The sequence below is a fragment of the Delphinus delphis genome, chromosome X (assembly GCF_949987515.2).
Source record: "Delphinus delphis chromosome X, mDelDel1.2, whole genome shotgun sequence".
Taxonomy (NCBI): domain Eukaryota; kingdom Metazoa; phylum Chordata; class Mammalia; order Artiodactyla; family Delphinidae; genus Delphinus; species Delphinus delphis.
In genome coordinates this window covers 62,367,904-62,394,265 of record NC_082704.1, presented here as the reverse complement: position 1 = coordinate 62,394,265, position 26,362 = coordinate 62,367,904, and the positions used below count along the sequence as shown (strand labels likewise).

The 26,362-nt window shown below is 36.3% G+C and overlaps 1 protein-coding gene across 1 annotated transcript; it reads left to right on the top strand.

Annotated features, from left to right (window-relative positions):
- Positions 1–649: 649 nt before the first annotated feature.
- LOC132418154 (putative P2Y purinoceptor 10) lies at positions 650–1,663 on the top strand. The gene is given in 1 exon segment (XM_060002027.1): positions 650–1,663. A coding segment is annotated over 1 exon segment (1,014 nt).
- The last annotated feature ends 24,699 nt before the right edge of the window (positions 1,664–26,362 follow it).

The window sequence follows — 26,362 nt, the reverse complement described above, 5'->3', positions numbered from 1 at the left end:
TCTGAAGGAGACAAAGTTTATCTGAGTTGTAATATCTTTTCCAAGCCCCTATCTTTCAAGGCCTAGTGACCTGCCAGCCCTTCCCCAGACCTTTATCCCATGTTTCATTCCTAAATGTTCATCGACTAACCTCAGCAGTCATCTAATCCCTGATAAGGTTGTCTTTCAAAATAGATTGAGTTTTATCTCTCTCAGCATTGAGGATAGGAAAAGCTGGATCTCAAACTTTGAAAATACAGATAGAGATAATTGTAAAACTGAATGTAAAACAAGAATTTTGAAATGTATGTTTGGCGGCTATTTGCCAGGAAGACTTACTTTTTGGTTATCTCTGCCAGTTTGATTACTTCCTCTGACTACTAAGGGAACAACCTGACTGAAGTTATTGCCAAAACACTGATCTTTTTGGTTCTGAAAATATCTTCAACAGTACTGTTATCCAGTTGTAGATTGGCAAGATATTTTCACCTTACATAGAAAAGACCTTTTGAGTTTATGAAAGTTCACACTTGAATACCTCTTTGGTAGAATACAAATACATTTGTATACCCAAACATGGACTGATATGCCCTTGACCCTATTTTTCTCTATTTTCTGCAGAAATTATCATTCTGATACTTTCCCTAAGGAAGGAACACAAATTCTCAAGATGGGAAATAACAGTGCAAACAGTATAAGAGCAAAGTGCACTGATCTTCAAATGTCATTTCAGTACTCTCTCTATGCAACCACCTATATCCTCATATTCATCCCTGGTCTACTGGCCAACAGTGCAGCCTTGTGGGTTCTGTGCCGCTTCATCAGCAAGAAAAATAAAGCCATCATTTTCATGATCAACCTCTCTGTGGCTGACCTTGCTCATGTGCTGTCCTTACCCCTCCGGATTTACTATTACATCAGCCACCACTGGCCTTTCCAGAGGGCCCTTTGCCTGCTGTGCTTCTACCTAAAGTATCTCAACATGTATGCCAGCATTTGTTTCCTGACATGCATCAGCCTTCAGAGGTGCTTCTTTCTCCTCAAGCCTTTCAGGGCCAGAGACTGGAAGCGTAGGTATGATGTGGGCATCAGTGCTGCCATCTGGCTCATCATGGGGACTGCCTGTTAGCCACTTCCAATTCTGATAAATGTTGGATTAGCCTACAATACTGAATCCTGCTTTTCCAATTTAGGGCTTCAACATATTAGCATGGTGTCTACTATTGGCATGGTAACTGTAGCTGAACTTGGAGGGTTTGTCTTACCTGTTGTAATTATTACTTATTGCACATGGAGAACAAGAAAAATTTTACAGGAATTCCAAGTTCCCCCTCAGAATACCAAAGAGAGAAAAAAGGCTTTGTGGATGGTCCTGTTGTGTGCAGTGGTATTCATTGTTTGTTTCACACCCTACCACTTCAACTTCCCTTTCTTTATGATGGTGAAGCAACGAATCTTTTCAAACTGCTCCTTTATTAAGAGCACTCTATTTTTCCACATAATTTCCCTGTGTCTTGCAAATTTAAATTGCTGTTTTGATCCAGTTGTATATTATTTTGTGACCTCAAAATTTCGTGATGGATTTTCAGAACATGGTAGTTTGGTTCTTCAGTCATGTGTGAAATGCAAGGATGGTGCTTTGGATATTCAACATAGGAAGGAGGATCTTCAAACTCTCTCTTGAATTTATGGATGATTCCAAAACAGTATAATCAAATAATTACTGAAAATAATCTATATGCTCTATCAGTTTATCTATGTCACCTTGAAGATCTTTCTTAAAAATAATGGTACCCTTAAGTGCCTTAATGAAACATGGCTCCCTTCCCTTAATCCTCAATATGATTTTTCTGGAAAAAAATATTAAGGCCTATATTTTCTGTCCAAATGGCAATATTGTTCTATGGAGCATATGAGAAAATAACTTTATTTACACAAAAGGATGAACAACAGAATGAATTACACCCCTGTTCCTCAGCAATAGGTCCAAAATTTTCACCTTCCCCTGCTATAAACAAAATGCAAATTGAAAATACATGAACATAGATGAATTGTCTACACATTTAAAAATGTACAGGAGAACAGTACTATCCTTGCTTTATCAAGAAGTTATACACAGGTGGAGTGGCCAAGATGGCAGAGTAGGAAGACCCTGATCTCAACTCCTTCCACAGGCACACCAAAATTACAAATACTTACAGAGCAACTATTGATGAGAACAACCTGAACACTAGCAGAAAAGATATTTTACAACTAAAGATGTAAAGAAGGAACCACAACAAGATGGGTAGGAGAAATGGAGGCACAGTATAGTCAAGAGCCATACCCCTGGATATGTGACCCACAAACAGGAGAATAATTACAATTGCAGAGGTTCTCCACAAGGAATGAAGTGTCTGAGCCCCACATTGAGCTCCCCAGCCCAGAGATCCTGTACTAGAAAGACAAGACTCTAGACTGTTTGGCTTTCAAGGCCAGTCAGGCTTAGTTTCAGGAGAGCTGAAGGGCTGTGGGAAATAGAGACTGTACTCTTAAAGGGTACACACAAAATCTCACAAGCTCTGAGACCCAGGGCAGAAGCAACAATTTGAAATAAACTTGGGTTAGACCCACTTGCTGATCTTGGAGAACCTCCCAGAGAGGATGCAATTTGGACTCACCCTAGGGACATTGACACTGACAGCAGCTATTTTTGGAAACTCATCCTACCATGAGTGCACTGATGCTGGCAACACCATTTTGGGGTCTTCCCTCTAGCAGGCTGGCTGATTTAGGACCCCCTGAGCTTCCAAGGACTTGGCCTTATTCACACAGCACACAAGATCCAGCCCAACACACAACAGGCCAACACCAGGTCTGTGAAATCAAGGCCCCAGAGCCAGAGTAACCAAGACCCAGCTCCACCCACCAGTGGGCCAGCACTAACCCTGGGGTCCAGCCTTACGTCCCAGGGATGAGAATTAGCCCTGGGATATTTGGGTCCCAGCCCTTCCCACATGTGGGTGGACATCAACTCTGGGACCCCCTGCACACTGCAGGCAGATATGCCAGGATTCAGTTGTGCCCATTGGGCCAGAACTAGCCCAAGGACCCTCTTGGTCCCAGCTCCACCCACCATTGAGTTGACACTATCTCTGGGACTCCAGACCATAGTCAGAGACCCCAGGTCCTAACTCTACACACAAGGAGCTGGTAGTATCCCTGGGACCAAGCCTTACCCACTAGTGGGAAGGCACCAGTGTCAGGATGCCTAAGGCACCATATCCTCCCATGAGGATGTTGAAACCAGCTCCAGGACGCTGAGCCCCTCAGCCACATGCCCTTGGCCATGGCCCAGCTCAACAGCAGGTGGATACTAGCTCCAGGATCCTAACCCTGCAGCCAGCCACCTTGTGACATAGCCCAACTCACCAGTAGGCTGGCACCAGGATGAGGATTTCCCTTGTCATGCACCTAGTCATGGCAGGATTATGCCTTACCCACCAGAAGCCAGTAGTCTCCACACAAGGCAGGGGCTGGCAACCAACTGGAACAGGAGACAGCTACACCTACCAGTATCTGTAGTAGTCAGCTTATCACAGCAGAAAGACCCAGATAGCCCCTATAGGGGGCACCCTGAGAGCATATAGCTCTGGTGACAAGAAGGGAGTGTGCTGCTGTGCCCCATAGCATGTCTCCTACATAAGGCCACTTCTCTAAGATAGGGAAATATAAACAGTATACCAAATACATAGCAATAAAAACAGCAAATTAAGCAAATGAAGTGACAGAGCAATATGTTCCAAATGAAGCAACAAGATAAAAACCCCAGAAGAAGAATTTAATTGGAGATAAGCAATCTACCCAATAAAGCATTCATGGTGGTGATCATAAAGATGCTCAAAGAACTCAGGACAAAAAGTGGGTGAACACAGTGAGAATAGTAAAGAAAAAGAGTTAGAAAATATAAAGAAGAACCAAACAGAGATGAAGAATATAATAAATGAACTAAAAATTAAACTTGAATGAATCAACAGTAGATTAGATGATACATAGGAACAGATCAGCAAAGTGGAAGACAGAGTAGTGGAAATTGTTTTAGCTAAACAGAAAAAAGAACACAGAATTTTAAAAATTGGGAACAATTTAAGAGACCTCTGAGACAACATCAAGCATAACAACATTCTCATTATAAGGGTCCCTGAATGAGAAGAGAAAGAGAAAGTGGCAAAGAACATATTTGAAGACATAATAGCTGAAAATTTAGCTAACCTGGGAAATGAAAAAAAAAGCATCCAGGTCCAGGAAGCACAGAGACTTTGCAAGCAAGTTCAAACCAAAAATGACTACACAAAGACACACTGTAATTAAAATGAAAAAAGAAAAAGAAAAAAGAGAATATTAAAAGCAGCAAGGGAAAAGTAGCAAGTTACATACAATGAAATTCCCATAATACTATCATTGACTTTTATGCAGAAACTCTGCAGGTAGAGATGTGGGCCATGATATGTTTAAAGGGATGAAGTGGAAAAAGCTATCATGAAGAATACTCAACCTGACAAGGCTAACATTCAGATTTGAAGGAGATATTAAAAGTTCTACAGGCAAGCAAAAACAAAAAGAGTTCAGGAGCACAAAACCAGATTTAAAAGAACTGTTAAAGGGATTTCTCTAAGCAGAAAAAGAAAGGCCTCAGCTAGAAATATGAAAATTACAAAATGAAAAATCTCATTGGTAAAGGCAAATATGCAGTAATAGTAGTAAATCAATGACATATAAAGCTAGAAGGAAGGTTAAAAGACAAAAGTTGTAAAATCAGCTGTATACATGATAAGTAGTTAAGGGGATACACAAAACAAAAAGATGTAAGTTATGATGTCAAAAACAATAAATGGGGGAGAAGTAAAAATTCATGGTTGGAAAAATGCATTCAAAGTTAAGAAATCAGCAACTTATATAACATACATATATATAGATTGCTATATATAAAACCCACGATAACCACAAAACAAAAATCCATAATAGATACAGAACACAAAAGACAGAAATGAATCCAAACATATCACTGAAAATATTTATCAAATCACAAGGGAAGAGACCAAAAGAAGAAGAAAGGAACAAAAAGAACTATATCTATCAATATTTATTTATTTGTTTTTATTTTTGGTTGTGTTGGGTGTTCATCACTGTGTGTGGGTTTTCTCTAGTTGCAGCAAGCGGGGTCTACTCTTCATTGTAGTGCATGGGCTTCTCATTGTGGTGGCTTCTCTTGTTGGGGAGCATGGGATCTAGGCATGCAGGCTTCAGTAGTTGTGGCACACAGGCTCTAGAGCACAGGCTCAGAAGTTGTGGCACACAGGCTCAGTTGGTCTGCTGCACTTGGGATCTTCCTGTACCAGGGCTCTAACCCATGTCCCCTGCATTGGTAGGTGGGTTCTTAACCACTGCACAACCAGGGAAGCCCAATAATTACTTTAGATTTAAATGGAATATATGCTCCAATCAAAAGACATAGAGTCGCTGAATGGATACAAAAACAAGGCTCATATATATGTTGCCTGCAAGAGATCCCCTTAAGATCTCAAGACACATGTGGACTGAAAATGAGAAGATGGCAAAAGATATGCCATGCAAATGGAAATGAAAAGAAAGCAGGGGTAGCACTACTTCCATCAAACAAAATAGACCTTAAAATAAAGACTGTAATAAGAGACAAAAAAAGACATTACATAATGATAAAGGGATGTATACAAGAAGAATATATAATAATTGTAAATATGTATGCACCCAACATCAGTACATAAATACATAAAGCAAATATTAACAGACATAAAATGAGAAATTGACAATATCACAATAATTGTAGGGGACTTTAACACTCCACTTACATCATTGGACTGATCATCCAGACATAAATTCAGTAAGGAAACACTGGCCTTAAATGACACATTAGATCAGCAACAGAATACAAATTATTTTCAGGTGCACATGAAACATTCTCCAGGACAGATCACATGCTAGATGAAAAAACAAGTCGTGGTAAGTTTAAGAAAATTGAAATCATATATCAACCATCTTTTCTGACCACAATGTTATGAGACTAGACTAGAAATCAATTACATGGAAAAAAACTGCAAAAATCACAAACACATGGAGGCTAAACAATGTGCAATAAACAACCAATGGATTACTGAAGATCTCAAAGAGAAAATCAAAAGTACCTGGAGATAAGTGCAAATGAAATCACAATGATCCAAAATCTGTGGGATTCAGCAAAAGCATTTCTAAGAGAGTAGTTTATAGAAATATCATACAGTAAGTTCCATACATACAAACCTTCAAATCACGATCTTTCAAAGATGTGAACATGCGTTTGCATGTCTAATCATGTAAGTTAGTTCACGTGTCTGGCATACATTGTGTCATACATGCATCCTGTATGAGGGGTTGTGCTTTTGTGTACTTTATTGTACAGTACTGTATAGAGTACAGTATCTTTATTTCAAGCCCAGGAAGTCCGCAAGCCAAGTGTAAAACTAGCACTATATAGCCAATTGTGTTAGTTGGGTACCTATGCTAACTTTGTTGGACTTACGAATGCACTCTCAGGATGGAATTTGTTCGTATGTAAGGGACTTACTGTACAAGCTTTTCTCAGGAAACAAGAAAAATCTCAAATTAAACAGCCTAACCTTACACCTATAGGAACTAAGAAAAGAAGAATTAACAAAACCCAAAGTTAGTAGAAGGAAAGAAATAAAGATCAGAGCTGAAATAAATTAAATAGAGAAAGGTCAATAAAACTAAGAGTTAGTTCTTTGTAAAGATGAACCAAATCGATAAAGCTTTAGCCAGGCTCATCAAGAAAAATAGAGAGAAGACCCAAATCAATAAAATGAAAAACGAAAAAGAAGTTACATGTGACACCACAGAAATACAAAGGATCATAAGAGCTAACTATGAACAGCTATATGCCAATAAAATGGACAACATAAAAGAAATGGAAAAAATTCCTAGAAATGTACAATCTCCCAAGACTGAACAAGGAAGAACTAGAAAATACGAACAGACCAATTATCAGTAATGAAACTGAATCAGTAATTTAAAAAGCTTCCATCAAACAAAGGTCAGGAACAGATGGCTTCACAGGTGAATTCTACCAAACATGTAGAGAAGAGTTAATACTTAGTTTTCTCAAACTATTCAATAAATTTGCAGAGCACATAATGCTTCTGAACTAATTCTAAGAGGCCAGCATCACCCTGTTACCAAAACCACACAAATATATCACAAAAAAACATGAAAATTACAGGCAAATATCAGTGATGAACATAGATGCAAAAATTCTCTACAAAATATTAGCACACCAAATCCAACAATACATTAAATAGATCATACATAATTATCAAGTGGGATTTATTCCAAGGACACAAGGATAGTTCAATATCTGCAAAATAATTTGATATACCACGTTAACAAATTGAAGAATAAAAATCATATGGTCATCTCAATAGGTGTAGAAAAAGCTTTTGACAAAATTCAACATCCTTTTATGACATAAAGCTCTCCAGAAAGTTGGAATAGAGGGAATATACCTCAATATAATAAAGGCTGTATATGACAAGCCCACAGATAACATTATACTCAATGATAAAAAGGTGAAAGCATTTATTCTAAGTTCAGGAGCAAGACAAGGATGCCCACTCTCACCACTTTTATTCAACATAATATTGAAACTCCTAGCCACAGCAGTCAGGAATCCAATGTGGAAAGGAAGAAGTAAAACTGTTATTGCTTACCAATGACATGATACTCTATATAGAAAATCCTAAAGATTTCACCAAGAAAACTATTAGAACTCACTAAAGAATTCTGTAAAGTGCAGGACACAGGATTAATATATAGGAATCTGTTGCAATTTTATACACTAAAAAGGAACTATTAGAAAAAGAAATTAAGAAAGCAATCCTATTTACTGTCACATCAAAAAGTGTAAAATACCTACGAATAAATCTAACTAAGCAGGTAAAAGACCTGTACTCTGAAAACTATAGCTCAGTGATGAATGAAACTGAAGAGGACACAAACAGATGCAAGGACATACCATGCTCATGGATAGGAAGAATGAATATTGCTAAAATGACCATACAACCAAGGCAATCTACAGATTCAATGCAATCTCTATCAAATAATAATGGCATTTTTCACAGAATTAGAACAAATAATTCAAAAATGTGTACAAAACACAAAAGACCCTGAATAGCCCAAAGTATCATGCTCCCTGATTTCAAACTATACTACAAAGCTATACTATACTACAAATCAAAACTCTATGATACAGACATACTTATATGGGCAATTAATCTATGACAAAGGAGGCATGAATATGCAATGGAGAAAAGACAGCCTCTTCAGTAAATGTTACGGAAAACTGGACAGTTACATGCAAAATAATAAAACGGGATTAATTTCTAACACCATATACAAAAGTAAACTAAAAATGGATTAAATACTTAAATGTAAGACCTGAAACCATAAAACTTCTAGAAGAAAATATAGGTAATACTCTGTGAAATCTGCATTAGCAATATTTTTTAGATGTGTCTCCTCAGGCAAGGGAAACAATAGAAAAAAATAAACAAATGGGACTACATCAACAAAAATATTTTGCACAGCAAAGGAAACTATCAATGAAATGAAAAGGCTGCATACTGAATGGGAGAAGATATTTGCAAATGATATATCTAGTAAGAGGTTAATATCCAAAATATACAATTTACCATCAAAAAGCTAAATATTTGATTAAAACATGGGCAGAGGACCTGAATATACATTTTTCCAAAAATAACATACAGATAGCCAACAAATATATTAATATATTAAAAGATGCTCAACACCACTAATCATCAGGGAAATGCAAATAAAAACTAAAATGAGGTATAACCTCACACCTGTCCAAATGGCAATTATCAAGAGCAAAAAAATAAGTTTTGGCAAATATTGGAGAAAAGGATACTCTTATGCACTGTTGCTGGGAATTTAAATTGGTGTGTCCACTATGGAAAAAATTATAGAGATTCCTCAGAAAGGTAAAAATAGAAGTATCATATAATCTAGCAATTTCACTCCTGGATATTTATCCTAAAAAGACAAATACAATATTTAGATATGATATGTGCACCCCTATGTTTTTGAAGTATTATTTACAATAGTCAAGATATGGAAGCAACCCAAGTGTCCATCGATAGATGAATGAATATTGAAGATGTAGTATATACATATATATAATAGAATATTATTTAATCATAAAAAGAATGAAATCTTACCATTTGTGAACACATGGGTGAGCCTAGAAAGTATTGTTTTAAGTAAAATAAGTCAGACAGAGACAAGTACTGTGTGATTTCACTTATATGTGGAATCTAGAAAACAAAACAAAACAAATGGACAAACACAACAAAACAGAAACAAGACATAGATACAGAAAACAAATGGTGGTTGCCAGAGGGAATGGGGGTGGGAGGAGGAGAGAAATAGTTGAGGGAGACTGAGGTACAGACTTTCAATTACAAAATAAATGAATCACAAGTTTGAAATGTACAGTGTGGAGAATAATCAATAATTATGTAGTGTCTTTGTGTGGTGACAGATGGTAACTAGACTTATCATGGTGATCATTTTGAAATGTATAGAAATATCAAGTCACTATGTTATGTAACAGGAACTAACATAGTGTTTTAGGTTAATTATACTTCAGAAACAAAGAATCAAACAAAGTCATAGAAAAAGAGATCATATTTGTGGTTACCAGAAGCATAGGATGGGGGCAGGGGGAATTGGTTTAAGGTGGTCATAAGGTACATATTTACTGTTATAAGATAAATAAATACTAGGGATGTAATGTACAACATGATAAATACAACTAGCACAACTGTACATCATACATGAAAATTTTTGAGAGAAAATCCTGAGTTCTCATCAGAAGGCAAACACTTTTTTCTATTCTTTATAAAATAGAAAAAAGCAAATGCTATTCTTTGTATCTATATAAGATGATGGATGTTCACTAATCTTATTGTGGTAATGATTTCGTGATGTATGTAAGTCAGATCATTGTGTTGTACACCATGAACCTATACAGTGCTGTATGTCAATTATATCTCAATAAAACTGGAAGAAAAGAGAAAGTAAGACACAGACCCCTGTCTTACAAGTACATGTGACAAGTATTAACAGAAGTTTGGACCGTTGTCAGGGGAGTACAGGAGTGAAATGTGCTCAAGAGTATCAAAAAGACAACAAAATATCATTCCACCATTTGTTTCTCTCAAGCTAAAAGAGGCAGGATCCAAAAATTTGCTCAACACAGAGTGGAAACTTCTTGTCTCCAAAGTGAAAAAACAAAAATTATCCCAGTGGACAGACTACCCATAAAGAGTATTATTTTTCTCATATAAAGAATATATTTAAGAAATAAATATCTTCTTACGTTGATATCTGACAATTTTAACAATAACTGAAAATATTTACCAAGCGCTTACTATGCATCTGGCACGTAAGAGCTTCTGATACATCAACTCATTTAATTGTCACAATTTCTCTAAGACGAGAAAAGACAGAGAGATAAACTTGCCTAAGGACACAGGACTAGTAAGTAGAGTTTTCCCTCTGGAGACTATGCTCTTTCATAAATATACTCTTTCTCCTCCCTGGAAATTCTGATCACTGTGGAATTAAAAAATGGCTACCTGAGAGGATGATGTATTTCTATAGTAATTTCTACATTGCTTTTGTTGCTGACAAAGATTCTCACTAGATTGTTTCTCTACATACACACCCAACATGCTTCCTCTCACCCAAACATTTAAAAATAGGAAGGTTGAGTTCTAAGCTCCTTTACAGGGAATTAACAGGGAATTTTCTTGAGAGTTATTGCCTTTAAAGAGGCTTAATTCTCTGGGTGATCCTAGAGGTCAGGGGGTTGATGTTGTTTCTTTGGAGAGATAAGACTAGAGGAAAGAGGGATACCTTTCTTAAAACTCATACAGATTTAGATTTTCTTAAGTTTCTGCAAGTGTTGGAAGGTCATGTTCCTTGTTCATTGTGCATGGCATGGTAACTACAGGATGGCCATGGAGTCTTGACTCTAAGCACTGTTACCTTAAGCACATTGATAGAATCTCTCTGGTGTGACATGTGATCGCTTGGAAGACTAATCTGAGAGGCATTTCAGTGCCTGCCAAATGTGGAAGGTCAGGATCCATGAAAACATTTAGCAGGTTTGATGTCAATGATGACAGTCACCAAGGCTTACAGCAGTCAATCCTAATTTATAGGCAACTCAAAGTGCCTAGAATAGGAACTTGGAGAGTGGGAGGTCACCCACATTCCTCCATCTATTCTAATGAGTGAGGGCTCAGAGTCAAAATTACTGAGATTTATAAAAATTATGTAAGGTGAGATTTCATGGACCTGAGCATGTGGATGATATCCATTTCACCATACTGTGATATATGTGACTCTTAGAGTAATTGCTCCATAGGACTGCAAAGACATAAAAAGCAACACACAGTGATTCAAAAAGAATTGAACTTGCAAACATTTAGTACTTGATAGATAGTTTTTATATGAATATGTAATAAAAACAAATTTATACAGGAACTTTCATGTTTATTTCCAATAATCTTACAGATGCTCCCTTTGTGTCCCTCATGTCAAAGGTTCCACATCAGTGTTGTTGCTGATTCATCCTAGAGCATACATCTCCACTGAAGGTAGAAGTGAAGCCACAGTGTTACGTCTTTCCTCAAGACCACAAGGAGATGTAAACCCAAGGTTGTTCATGAATCCCCACAAGAAGTCAGGTAGTCTAGAACATTTTAAAAGTCTTCCATTCTGTTTGAATCACCCTGTTTTTGTACTTATATTCTCTGACAATATGTCAAAGGTGATGATTTAAACTTTTTTGGAGAACATCCATGTTATCAATAACAATAAAAATTTATCTAAACTTCATGCAGTCAACACACTTACATTACACCACAGGTGTGCCACGTGTTAATCAAAGGTCTCCAGAGGAGAGGAAAATAATGTTTCACAATGTTACTGTGATTAAAAGCAGAGTATCTGGAGTTACCTTGCCTGGGTTCTTAGATATGTCCCCAATATAACAAGATCACAAATTAGTAAACTGGGGAAGCATTAAACCATATTAAAATATTTATGTATATGAGGGAAAGAGTATATTTGTGAATGTGTGTGTATGTAGTATCTTCCATACACTTGATCATTTAAATTTAGGTATGCACTGTGACATTGAGACAAAAAAAACATATGCCATACTTTTTTCATTGTTTGCAATCTGGTATGATCATGATTGTAGTATAAACAAATTTCAGAATTTTATAATGTAATTATGGCACAGGTTTAAGGCATTTGTGTTTATTTCTATCATTCTTTTCAAGGATAATGTATTGCCATGTAATTAATCCTTTATAGGAATTTTTTTTAAATTAAAAGTAAAAAAAAAGAAAATATGCACTATTTGAGAAAAGTAGCCTAAAGAAATGTTTATTAATATTATTAGGAGTTATGGGAATTAATATCCTTATAACTTGGAATATCTATGAGACTTTCATTTTCTCCCCTTAGGGAAATAAACAATTTGGATTCACTCCAAATATCTCAAAACTATCATGAGATTCACACACAACACATATAGCTTAAGCACAAAATAATGTTGTATCCTAATGTATTTCACGAACGTCAGAGTTTCAGAGTTTGCAATGAAAGCTCTTTGCTTGGATGTCTGTATGTGTGATGTAATGTACGCTTTTATATAATGACACTCATTTAGCAAATATTTTGTTTATTCTTTCATTAAAATCAACTGTGCCATGGTCTGCCTAGATTAGTTCCTCTATAAACATCCTCAATCACAACCTGATATATGTAAACCGTGAGTTAATGAAGAATCAAACACAGGCATATAGTTTTTCGGTTGGACCTCATTTCTCACAAGTAAAGATACATGTAAGGAGAACAGTGGTGAATTGAATTTTATTATAAATGCAGAAAGAAAAATTGCTATTTTTGAAATCTCTGTGGTTAAGTCATTTTGTAATACAAATAAATCCCATTGGAAAATTTGATAATTAAAATTTCATATTTGGATTTCATTAAAATGGTATTTTAAAAAGCAGTGGTTAGTTTTATAAAATTTATAAAACTTTATATATGTATAAACTTATTTTCTTGTCTTTATAAGATTGGAAATTCACAAAATGTTTTATGTGAATTTTTTTGTAATAGTGATTGCCTAACAAAACAAAAACAGATAACATTTACCACGATGGTGGCGGCAGGGTAAAACCTAGATTTTCTGAAGTCCTCGAGGAATCTGTATTTTAGACAATTGTATTCTGTAGAAATGATCAAGTAGCTCTTTAAGTATCTGAATATTTAAAACACCATTTTAGGTGCAAATATTTATAAATTATATTCTTTCCAACCCACATAAGCTGTTTGTTTTAAACAAGGGTACATGGTGTATGAGAGAAGCATTGATCCAGATTCAGAGAACCAGGATCCTAGTTTCAGGTCTGCCACTGATAACCTATGTGACTTTGGGTAAGTTATATTTCTTTGGGATTTAGTTTTATTATTTGTCCATAAGGAAGCTAGACTAGATGATCTCAATATGAAGCATACTTTTTAGAAAGTGCTTTATAAACTCTTAAGCACTTTACAAATGTTTGCTTTTGTTATTATTAGTATTAATATTGTTATTATTTAAGAAGAGGTTCAACTCTAACATTTAATGTAATCTTTTTAGGATGACTGAAGGTCATATTATAAACTTCAGTTATTTTACTGTATACATTTGCTTCTTTCAGAGGTATTGAAATTTGTAGGATTGCCTGTACCTACACTAAAATTGTCCCATGGATTTCTTTTCTTTTTTTTTAACATACGTAGTGGATTTATTTTTTATTTATTTTTTTATTCAAACAGAAAGTCACAAAAATTATAATCATAATCATCAGTTCACTCAGTCCCATGTAATTAATTTTATTTCATCTTGATCTTTTGTTAGCCCTTTTATGAATTCATCAGTTTTCCACTAGAGTTCTGAAAATGCTTATTCATTCAGTTTAGCAGTATAGTCATGTACCAGAAACCTGCGCTTGTCAGTCTTTTCCATGACTTTCTTGAAGATGAAACCCTTTTATAGGAACATTTTTGCAAAAGCATCAGAGTACAAACAGAACTGTCTGTAAATGTCAAAAGATTTAAAAATGACCACGGTTAAAGATTTGATGAAAGTTCAAAATAATGCAATTGACAAGGAAATTTAGTTATTTCTGAGATATACATTTTAAAATAATCACTAGAATTATGACTTATAACATGATACCAGAACATATAAGATTTTTAGGAATTTCATGTAATGTCTGAAATATATATATTAACATATTTCCATACAAATAACCCAAAGAAAGTTTAGTATTAGTTGTTTTTTGTTTTTAAATTTTATTTATTTATTTTTTTATACAGCAGGTTCTTATTAGTCATCAATTTTATACACATCAGTGTATACATGTCAATCCCAATCACCCAATTCAGCACACCACCCATGCCCCAGCTTTCCCCCTTGGTGTCCATACATTTTTTCTCTACATCTGTGTCTCAATTTCTGCCCTGCAATCCGGTTCATCTGTACCATATTTTAGGTTCCACATACATGCGTTAATATATGATATTTGTTTTTCTCTTTCTGACTTGCTTCACTCTGTATGACAGTCTCTAGATCCAACCACGTCTCAACAAATGACCCAGTTTCATTCCTTTTTATGGCTGAGTAATATTCCATTGTATATATGTACCACAACTTCTTTATCCATTCATCTGTCGATGGACATTTAGGTTGTTTCTATGATCTGGCTATTGTAAACAGTGCTGCAATGACCATTGGGGTGCATGCGTCTTTTTGAATTATGGTTTTCTCTGGGTATATGCCCAGTAGTGGGATTGCTGGATCATATGGTAATTCTATTTTTAGTTTTTTAAGGAATCTCCATACTGTTCTCCATAGTGGCTGTATCAATTTACATTCCCACCAGCAGTGCAAGAGGATTCCCTTTTCTCCACACCCTCTCCAGCATTTGTTGTTTGTAGATTTTCTGATGATACCCATTCTAACTGGTGTGAGGTGATACCTCATTGTAGTTTTGATTTGCATTTCTCTAGTGATTAGTGATGTTGAACAGCTTTTCATGTGATTCTTGTCCATCTTTATGGCTTCTTTGGAGAAATGTCTATTTAGATCTTCTGCCCATTTTTGGATTGGGTTGTTTGTTTCTTTAATATTGAGCTGCATGAGCTGTTTATATATTTTAGAGATTAATGCTTTGTCCGTTGATTCATTTGCAAATATTTTCTCCCATTCTGAGGGCTGTCTTTTCATCTTGTTTATGGTTTCCTTTGCTGTGCAAAAGCTTTGAAGTTTCATTAGGTCCCATTTGTTTATTTTTGTTTTTATTTCCATTACTCTAGGAGGTGGACTAAAAAAGATCTTGCTGTGGTTTATGTCAAAGAGTGTTCTTCCTATGTTTTCCTCTAAGAGTTTTATAGTGTCCGGTCTTACATTTAGGTCTTTAATTGATTTAGAGTTTATTTTTGTGAATGGTGTTAGGGAGTGTTCTAATATCATTCTTTTATATGTAGCTGTCCAGTTTTCCCAGCACCACTTATTGAAGAGACTGTCTTTTCTCCATATCCTTGCCTCCTTTGTCATAGATAAGTTTACCATAGGTACATGGGTTTATCTCTGGGCTTTCTGTCTTGTTCCATTGATCTATGTTTCTGTTCTTGTGCCAGTACCATATTGTCTTGATTACTGTAGCTTTGTAGTATAGTCTGAAGTCAGGGAGTCTGATTCATCTAGCTCCTTTTTTTCCCTCAAGACTACTTTGGCTATTCGGGGTCTTTTTTGTCTCCATACAAATTTTAAATTTTTTTGTTCTAGTTCTGTAAAATTGCCATTGGTAATTTGATAGGATTGCATTGAGTCCGTAGATTGCTTTGGGTACTATAGTCATTTTCACAATATTGATTCTTCCAATTCAAGAACATGGTATATCTCTCCACCTGCTGGTATCATCTTTAATTTCTTTCATCAGTGTCTTATAGTTTTCTACATACACATCTTTTGTTACCCTAGGTAGGTTTATTCCTCCATATTTTATTCTTTTTTTTGCAATGGTAAATGGGAGTGTTTCCTTAATTTCTTTTTCAGATTTGTCATCATTAGTGTATAGGAATGCAAGAGATTTCTGTGCATTAATTTTGTATCCAGCAACTTTACTAAATTCATTGATTAACTCTAGTAGTTTTCTGGTGGCATTTTTAGGATTCTCTATGTATAGTATCATGTCATCTGCAAACAGTGACAGTTTTACATCTTCTTTTCCAATTTGTATTACTTTTATTTCTTTTTCTTCTCTATTGCCATGGCTAGGACTTCCAAATCTATGTTGAATAATAGTGGTGAGAGTGGACATCTATGTCTTGTTCATGACCTTAGAGGAAATTCTTTCAGTTTTTCACCACTGAGAATGATGTTTGCTGGGTTTTTGTCATATATGGCCTTTATTATGTTGAGGTAAGTTCCCTCTATGCCCACTTTCTGGAGAGTTTTTATCATAAATTGGTGTTGAATTTTGTGAAAAGCTTTTTCTGCATCTATTGAGATGATCATATGGTTTTTAAACTTCAATTTCTAAATATGGCATATCACATTGATTTATTTGCCTATACTGAAGACTCCTTGCATCCCTGGGATAGATCCCAATTGATCATGGTGTATGATCCTTTTACTGTGTTGTTGGATTCTGTTTGCTAGTATTTTGTTGAGGATTTTTGCATCTGTATTCATCAGTAATATTGGTCTGTAATTTTTTTTTGTAATATCTTTGTCTGGTTTTGGTATCAGGGTGATTTTTACATTGTAGAATCAGTTTGGATTTGTTCCTTCCTCTGCAAATTTTTGGAAGAGTTGAGAATGATATGTATTAACTCTTCTCCAAATATTTGATAGAATTCACCTGTGAATCCATCAGGTCCTGGACTTTTGTTTTTTGGAATATTTTTAATCACAGTTTCAATTTCATTACTTGTGATTGGTCTGTTCATATTTTCTATTTCTTCCTGGTTCAGTCTTGTAAGGTTATACCTTTCTAAGAATTTGTCCATTTCTTCCAGGTTGTCCATTTTATTGGCATAGAGTTGCTTGTAGTAGTCTCTTAGGATGCTTTGTATTTCTGCGGTGTCTGTTGTAACTTCTCCTTTTTCATTTCTAATTTTATTGATTTGAGTCCTCTCTGTCTTTTTCTTGATGAGTCTGGCTAATGGTTTATCAATTTTGTTTATCTTCTCAAAGAATCAGCTTTTACTTTTATTGATCTCTGCTATTGTTTTCTTTGTTTCTATTTCATTTATTTCTGGTCTCACTTTTATGGTTTCTTTCCTTCTGCTAACTTTGGGTTTTGTTTATTCTTCTTTCTCTAGTTATTTTAGGTGTAATGTTAGATTGTTTATTTGAGATTTTTCTTGTTTTTGAGGTAGGCTTTATAGCTATAAACTTCCCTCTTAGAACTGCTTTTGCTGCATGCCAAATGTTTTGGATCATTGTGTTTTCATTGTCATTTGTCTCTAGGTATTTTTTGTTGCCTCTTTGATTTCTTCAGTGATCTCTTGTTTATTTAGTAACGTATTGTTTAGCCTCTATGTGTTTGTGGTTTTTTCATTTTTTTTCCCTGTAATTCATTTCTAATTTCATAGTGTTGTGTTCAGAAAAGATGGTTGACATGATTTCAATCTTATTAAATTTACTGAGGGTTGATTTGTGACCCAAGATGTGATCTATCATGGAGAATGTTCCGTGCACACTTGAGAAGGTATTGTAATCTACTGTTTTTGGATGCAATGTCCTATAAATATCAATTAAATCTATCTGGTCTATTGTGTCATTTAAAGTTTCTGTTTCCTTAATTATTTTCATTTTGGATGATCTGTCCACTGGTGTAAGTGAGGTATTAAAGTCCCCCACTATTATTGTGTTACTGTTGATTTCCTCTTTTATAGCTGTTAGCAGTTGCCTTATGTATTGAAGTGCTGCTATGTTGGGTGCATATATATTTATAACTGTTATATTTTCTTTTTGGACTGATCCCTTGATCATTGTATAGTGTCCTTCCTTTTCTCTGGTAACATTCTTTATTTTAAAGTCTATTTTATCTGATATGAGTATTGCTACTCCAGCTTTCTTTTGATTTCCATTTGCATGGAATATCTTTTTCCATCCCTCACTTTCAGTCTGTATGTGTCCCTACGTCTGATGTGGGTCTCTTGTACATAGCATATATATGGGTCTTGTTTTTGTATCCATTCAGCAAGCCTGTGTTTTCTGTTTGGAGCATTTAATCCATTCACATTTAAGGTAATTATTGATGTGTATGTTCTTATGACCATTTTCTTAATTGTTTTGGGTTTGTTTTTGTAGGTCCTTTACATGTCTTGTGCTTCCCACTTAGAGAAGTTCCTTTAGCATTTGTTGTAGAGCTGGTTTGATGGTGCTGAATTCTCTTACCTTTTGCTTGTCTGTAAAGCTTTTCATTTCTCCATCGAATCTGAATGAGATCTTGCCAGGTAGAGTATTCTTGGTTGTAGGTTCTTCCCTTTCATCGCCTTAAGTATATCATGCCACTCCCTTCTGGCTTGTAGAATTTCTGCTGAGAAATCAGCTGTTAACCTTATGGGAGTTCCCTTGTATGTTATTTTTCATTTTTCCCTTGCTGCTTTCAATAATTTTTCTTTGTCTTTAATTTTTGCCAATTTTATTACTATGTGTCTCACCATATTTCCCCTTAGGTTTATCCTGTATGGGACTCACTGTGCTTCCTGGACTTAGGTGGCTGTTTCCTTTCCAATGTTAGGGATGTTTTCGACTATAATCTCTTCAGATATTTTCTCTGGTACTTTCTCTCTTCTCCTTCTGGGATCCCTATATTGCGAATGTTGTTGCATTTAATGTTGTCCCAGAAGTCTCTTAAGCTGTCTTCATTTCTTTTCATTCTTTTTTCTTTATTCTGTTCCATAGCAATGAATTCCACCATTCTGTCTTCCAGGTCACTTATCCGTTCTTCTGCCTCAGTTATTCTGCTATTGATTCCTTCTAGTGTAGTTTTCATTTCAGTTATTGTATTGTTCATTTCTATTTGTTCTTTAATTCTTCTAGGTCTTTGTTAAACATTTCTTGCATCTTCTCTATCTTTGCCTCCATTGTTTTTCTGAGGTCCTGTATCATCTTCACTATCATTATTCTGAATTCTTTTTTCTGGAAGGTTGCCTATCTCCACTTCATTTAGTTGTTTTTCTGGGGTTTTATTTTATTCCTTCATCTGGTACATAGCCCTCTACCTTTTCATCTTGTCTATCTTTCACAGGCTGCAGGAGTGTAGTTCTTCTTGCTTCTGCTGTCTGCCCTCTGGTGGATGAGGCTATCTAAGAGGCTTGAGTAAGCTTTCTGATGGGAGGGTTGGTGGTGGGTAGAGCTGACTGTTGCTCTGGTAGGAAGAGCTCTGTAAAACTTTAGTCTGGTTGACTGCTGATGAGTGGGGTTCGGTTCCCTCACTGTTGATTGTTTGGCCTGAGGCAACCCAACACTGGGGGCTACCTGGGCTCTTTGTTGGGGCTAATGACAGACTCTGGGAGGGCTCACACCAAGGAATAGTTCCCGGAACTTCTGCTGCCATTGTCCTTTTCCCCATGTTGAAACAGAGCCACCCCCCACCTCTGCAGGAGACCCTCCAACAATAGCAGGTAGGTCTGGTTCAGTCTCCCCTGGTCTCACTGCTCCTTCCTCCATGTCCCGATGTGCACACTACTTTGTGTGTGCCCTCCAAGAGTGGAGTCTCTGTTTCCCCCAGTCCTGTCGAAGTCCTGCAATCAAATTCCACTAGGCTTCAACGTCTGATTCTCTAGGAATTCCTCTTCCCATTGCCAGACTGCCAGATTGGGCATCCTGACGTGGGTCTCATAACCTTCACTTGAGTGGGTGGACTTCTGTGGTATAAGTGTTCTCCAGTCTGTGAGTCACCCACCCAGCAGTTATGGGATTTTATTTTACTGTGATTGCGACCTCCTACCAACTCATTGTGGCTTCTGCTTTGTCTTTGGATGTGCAATATCTTTTTTGGTGAGTTCCAGTGTCTTCCTGTCAATGATTGTCCAGCAGCTAGCTGTGATTCTGGTGTTCTCACAAGAGGAAGTGAGAGCATGTCCTTGTACTCCACCATCTTGGTTGCTCCAGATTTATTGCCCATGGATTTTTAAGTGCTTCTTTCTCCACCTTTTCAGGTGATCCATTCTTATTTCTTTCCATTGTCAGTGTTTCTATTTAATGAAATCCCTATCATTTCAATTAGTTCTTTCTAATCTTTTGTAGCTTTGAAAACACACCAATCATGCTAGTTTTAACAGAGTTTAAGGTTAAATTTAACAAACATGAGTGAAATCCTGCTTATTTAATTTTATTTGGAGAGGGTGTGTGTGTGGAAAAGGGAAAAAAATCTCCTATGGCACAAAGTATATGGGTTTCAGTTGATGAATTTTATGGCATTTCTTTGGACTATGCAGACCTATTTTGCTTCCTTCTTGGCTCTGTCAGCTGCGTTTGGATAACTGAGGTCGCCAGATATTTGTGTTCTGGATTACCAAGGTGTGACTAGTTGTTTATGACACCTAAAATTTCTTGGACCATAAGTATTGCCAGCTTAAAATTTATACATATATTTTTATACAATATATAAGATATATATACATACATATGTATATATGTAACTGCATATATAATTAAATATCCAAACAACATTATTGTTTCATTAAGAAAAAAATATATGTAAAACTGCTTTATTGCACTTCAGGAGGTTATTTTCCATTTCCTATAATGCTTTTTTCTTTAAATTTATTTTTATTTATTTATTTAGGCTGTGCAGAGTCTTAGTTGTGTCAGTCCTGGATCTTCATTGTGGCATGTGGGATCTTTTAGTTGTGGCATGTGGGCTCTCAGATTTGGCATGTGGACTTCTTAGTTGTGATATGCATGCAGGATATAATTCCCCCACCAGGGATAGAACCTGGGCCTTCTGCATTGGGAAGCCGGCATCTTACCCATTGGACCATGAGAGAAGTCCCCTCTTATAATGCTTTTAAGAAAGCATCTGCTCACTCTGGGCTTTGCTCCCTTCCTCTTTAAGAGTGCTTGATAGAAATTCCCTTATGTATTTGAAGTCTTATTTGAGATACATTAATACTTTATTTGAAGTTGGTCTATTGTTATCATGAGTAATGAATATTATCCAAAAGATTTGGAGATGCACAGAAAACAGAATGACTTACCAACTCTCTTGAAGTTATCATAATTCTCCAGGAAACTCCAATTTATTCTTACTTCTAGAAGACAGGATATATGCAGTTACCTTTATCCAGTATTTATGGAGTCAGGCAAATAGCCCACCCCATCCCTATATTTCCTGTTCCCAAAAATACTGTAATGCAGGAGTTCAAAAAATGGAAAGCATGAGTCTATAGCTGTAAATGATTGATAATAATTAGGTTCTAGTAGTACTTCTGCTCTTTCTTAACTGTGTGATATTGAGCAAGATGTTTTACCACTCTGAAGCTGTTTCTTCATCTTCAATATTGTGTTAATAATCTTTACTCCTTCTGCTTTGCAAGACTCTTGCAAAGATTCAATAAAAAATATAAACAAAAATTATTTTTAAGCTATAATGATTATTTAAACATAAGGCCACAGAGAGAGGTAGTATTAAGAAAGGAATCAGGGAAGGGAGATAAAGTGTCCCTCTTAACCTATAAAAACACAGAGAATATTATTAAAGATATTAAGCAACCTATCAGTAACATAGAAAATGTGAAAGTTAGAAGTATTGCCCAGGGTCAAGGCAATATTTGCTGAGGACTGGAGAGTAACAGAAGGAACCATTTACCTTGTCCCCAGCCATGAGTTAATTAGGTCCAGCCTTTTGGAGGAGAGAGTTTTGATTAGAGTTATGGATCTCTGAAGAAATTAAATATCAGAGACTGACCATAGCCTTAGGGAAGCAAAGATGATAAAATAGGGCATAGTATCTCCTATGAATAAATTCTGTAGATGGAAGACAAGGTCTCCAGAACTTTGGGAAGAAATTGATTTGAAACAAATCTAGAGGGACCTACAGTTGTAAAGGGGAGAGCTGAGGGCAGGAATAGGTTACCTAGCAACATTTTTTGGACATGGATACATTTGTTGGGGGCATTTAAATATTCAAAGCACTTCTTTCATTCAATGCAGTTCTACAATCCCTAGTCTGGTTAAACATATTGGATAATAAAATCTGCATAAATATGAAATATGCAAAAAGTCTTCTTAAAAAACATTGAACATACACACTTCTGCCTTTGCTCACACTGTTTCCTTGCCATGTATGCCTTTGCTTCTCCTCTCTGTCAAGTTCTACCAATTATTTAAGATGCAGTTTAAATCCTACCTTACTGTAAAACTACATCTCTCTTTCTTTCCCTGAAATGAAGTCATTTGACAACAGCTACATCAAGGAATGGTATTTGGGTGTGGGGAAGAAAAGACTTAAACTTTCTCTTTCCATCACGTTCTACTCCTCTATTCTATAACATTGACAAATAGCATTTTCTGAATCCTGCAAATGCAGAATCAATTTGACTCTCCTAAGAAACTACCCTTCACTCTCTGATTCTTTCCACCTGGATTGCCAGTCTTGAACTCTAGTTATACAGAAGCAAATTCTAAGCATCCTTTCTAACTTAGATTCTATGCCAAGTATGCTAAATACAATAGGTATGGTCCAGCCAGTTGGTGCTTCAGGGGCACAAAGGAAAGAGACATCACTGAGTGTGATAAGAATAGTGATACATTAAAAAAAAGAATAGTGATACATTCCTGAATCAGGTGGGATCTAAAGTAAAGGATGATGGGATTTTAATAGGCTGAATAGTAGAGAGTGTCTTCTGGGAAGAGGGGTCAGGAGGCAGAGAGTTGGAAAATCCTGAGAGGAAGTGAAAAAAATAATTTAGCTGGAGCGGAGAAATAGATGAAGATGGGCTGGGTAAAGAAGCCTGGGGCTAGAGTAGATGCCAGGCCAAGAACTCTGGGTTTTTCTGCCATTGGCAGTGGATGCCAAAGGAGATATGCTGAAGTAGGACACTAAGAGGTGATACTAAATACAATTTGAGGCCTATATGCAACGATAAGCTACCAATAACCAACAAAAAAGGTTAAATTTTCCTTGTATACCCACTCACATCCTTGTCCTAGACTATATATGGTCCTTTTGTAGCATTCTCCTCCCTCCCATAGCTGTTCTTCCATTAACCTAGTTTCACAAATGTTGGGCCCTAGTTTGTGATCAAGGCAGTAACTTATCATTGGCCTCCAGGTGGGACAAACCCACAGAAGTACAATGAAAATCTAATTGGGATGCCACCAGTGACCAAAGGAGAAGAATGTCCCAAAGGAGATAGAGTGACTCAAGAATGTCAAGCTAGAACTGGAGCTGAAGTGGAAGCAAGAACAGGTTCCTGTCTATAGGAAACACAAAAAAGTGGTTCTATAAACAACTTGGATAGAATTCATACAAGTCTGACTTTATCAACACTTTATTGAATTCATTGGAATAAAATAAAGAAATGATAATATAAAAGAAAGAAGGAAAATTTAATTAATCTTGTGAGATATTATATTTATTCAGCACCCATTCCTTCACACCTCCACTCCCCTGCTGAGGAAAGAAGGCATAAATGATATTTTGTTAACAGTAACAACCACACCATAAATGTTAAAAGCAATCAACCTTTCAAAAACATTTTTTTAATGTTTTAACATTTAATGAATAACTTACAAACACATTTTACAGAGCTACAAAAGTCAGAGTCTACTGTAACATGGTTACCTAGTTGACCAAGAATCAACCAGACTGTGACCCCATTTGTATTTAGCAATTCAACTGATCTGCCAAGATTCAGTGACTATAGTGGCAGATATTCATTATACATGTACATTAAATTATCATTTTGTATAATTTAAATATATATAACTATATTTGTTAATTATTCTTCAATAAAGTTTGGGAGAAAAAAATTCCTTTCAGGTCCTTAGATCCTACCAGTTGTCATGGTAATTAAAGGGAGAATAATAAGTGCACAAACCTCGTAACACTAATTGATGTCAACTTTATAGAGACTAGCCTTTTGGACATCTAACTAAAGATAAAGATGAAGAGAACAGGACTGGAAATCAGGATATCTGGATCTCAGTCCCCATTCTAACACTACTAACTGTGGGATCACTTACTATAGGACTCTGGAAATATGTAATAACTGGTCCTGATTCATTAACATACTTAATCTTGGTCATTTGCAAATAATCTCTGGGTTAGATGACTATTTCCATGGAAATCAGAACTTACTCTCATTTAAATCTCTGATTCTACTACCAGTAACTATGTCTTCATGTCTTGGTTTGACTCAGTTTACAAATTTGATATTTAACTAACATGCAAAATTTGACTCAGGGTGGCCAAAAGCAGAGAGCTAGTATGAGTCAGGCTTAAAAACAAGAAAAAGGGGCTTCCCTGGTGGCGCAGTGGTTGAGAGTCCGCCTGCCGATGCAGGGGACACGGGTTCGTGCCCCGGTCCGGCAAGAATGCCGCGGAGCGTCTGGACCCGTGAGCCATGGCCACTGGGCCTGCGCGTCTGGAGCCTGTGCTCCGCAACTGGAGAGGCCACAACAGTGAGAGGCCCGCGTACCGCAGAAAAAAAAACAAAAACAAACAAACAAAGAAAAACAAGAAAAAGAAAGAATGAAAGAAAGAAAGAAAGAAAGAAAGGAAGGAAGGAAGGAAGGAAGGGAGGGAAGAAGGAAGGGAGGAAGAAAGAAAGGAAGGAAGGAAGAAAGAAAGAAAAAAGAAAGAAAAGCAGAGAAAGAAGAAAGAAAGAAAAGAGAAAAGAAAGAAGAAAGAGAAGAAAGAAAAAAAGAAAGAAAGGAAGGAAGGAAGGAATAAAGAAAGAAAGAAAGAAAAAGAAAGAAAGAAAGAAAGAAAGAAAGAAAGAAAGAAAGAAAAAGAAGGAAAGAAAGAAAGACATCACTTGGGAAGAAGATAAATAATAAAGTTGTAGAAAGCAACCAATTCACCAGTGCTCCCTAACCTTGAGCCCAAACTAACCTTGAGCCAGTGAGAACTCAGATTGTTTTCAGTCCTTCAGGCCTGGGTTCTGTTCTGTTTCTGTTTTCTCTCTGACCCTGAGTCTGTTACTGATAAACATGTACTGGTGGCTGGATTTACTGATAATTATGAAAGAAATTGTTGCTGCTGTAGAGGAAAGAGCACTGGCTTGGCAGTTAGGACACCCAAGTTCTAGTCTGCACTCTGCTGCTCATTTGCTGTAACCTCACACAAATTATTAGCCCTTTCTGGGACTCAATTTCTTCTTCTTCCAAATGAGAGGGTTGGATTTTATGATATTTGAGGTCCTTTCTAGTTCTGCCATTCAGTGGCTCTACGAAGGAATATCAGACTTTCTGAGAAAAGTCCAGGGACACTGATGCAAGTGAATGGGGCATGGGGGAAGAGTAAGGCACAAAGTGTCTGGGGTAGATAAGTGAAGGATACAGGAGGTTACAATTTCAAAGAAGCAAAGATTAAATGATGGTATGCTTTATGGCTGCTGATGCTACATCCAGGCTCCTTCATGTCTCCTTCACTTATCTGGACACATATGGACAATGCAAAGCAGTACCATAGTCAGAGAACAGCTAGTAAGATGTGAACAGGCACCAGACACAAGTCAAGTTAAAATGGGAAGTAGGAAATACCTAACCTCTTCCTTTGCTCTTTCTAGAAAGTTCCATTAAAATTGGCTTCAGAACATTAATGCAAAAGGCTTGTTGAAAAACAATGTGCACATTACAATTTCATTTTTGTTTGAATAAGTAAGGAAAAGAAAACAGGCCAGAGTCATAATAGTGGTTATCTCAGAGCAAAAATAATTTTCTTTTCTTTTCTGTGCTTTTATGCATTTTCTAAATTGTTTTACTATAACCTTCTGAATGGACTCCTCACTATACTCTTAATCCCTAGAACCCACTCTTCATTGTGACCTCAGAATGTCTTTTTCTAAAAATATGAATCAGGTCATGTAAAACTGTTGCTTAGAAGCCACCAGTGGATTCCTATCATATGTGTAACACAAACCAAGCTCTTCATTATAATCAAAAGACTCTTCATGATTTGGCTTTTGACTTCTTCTA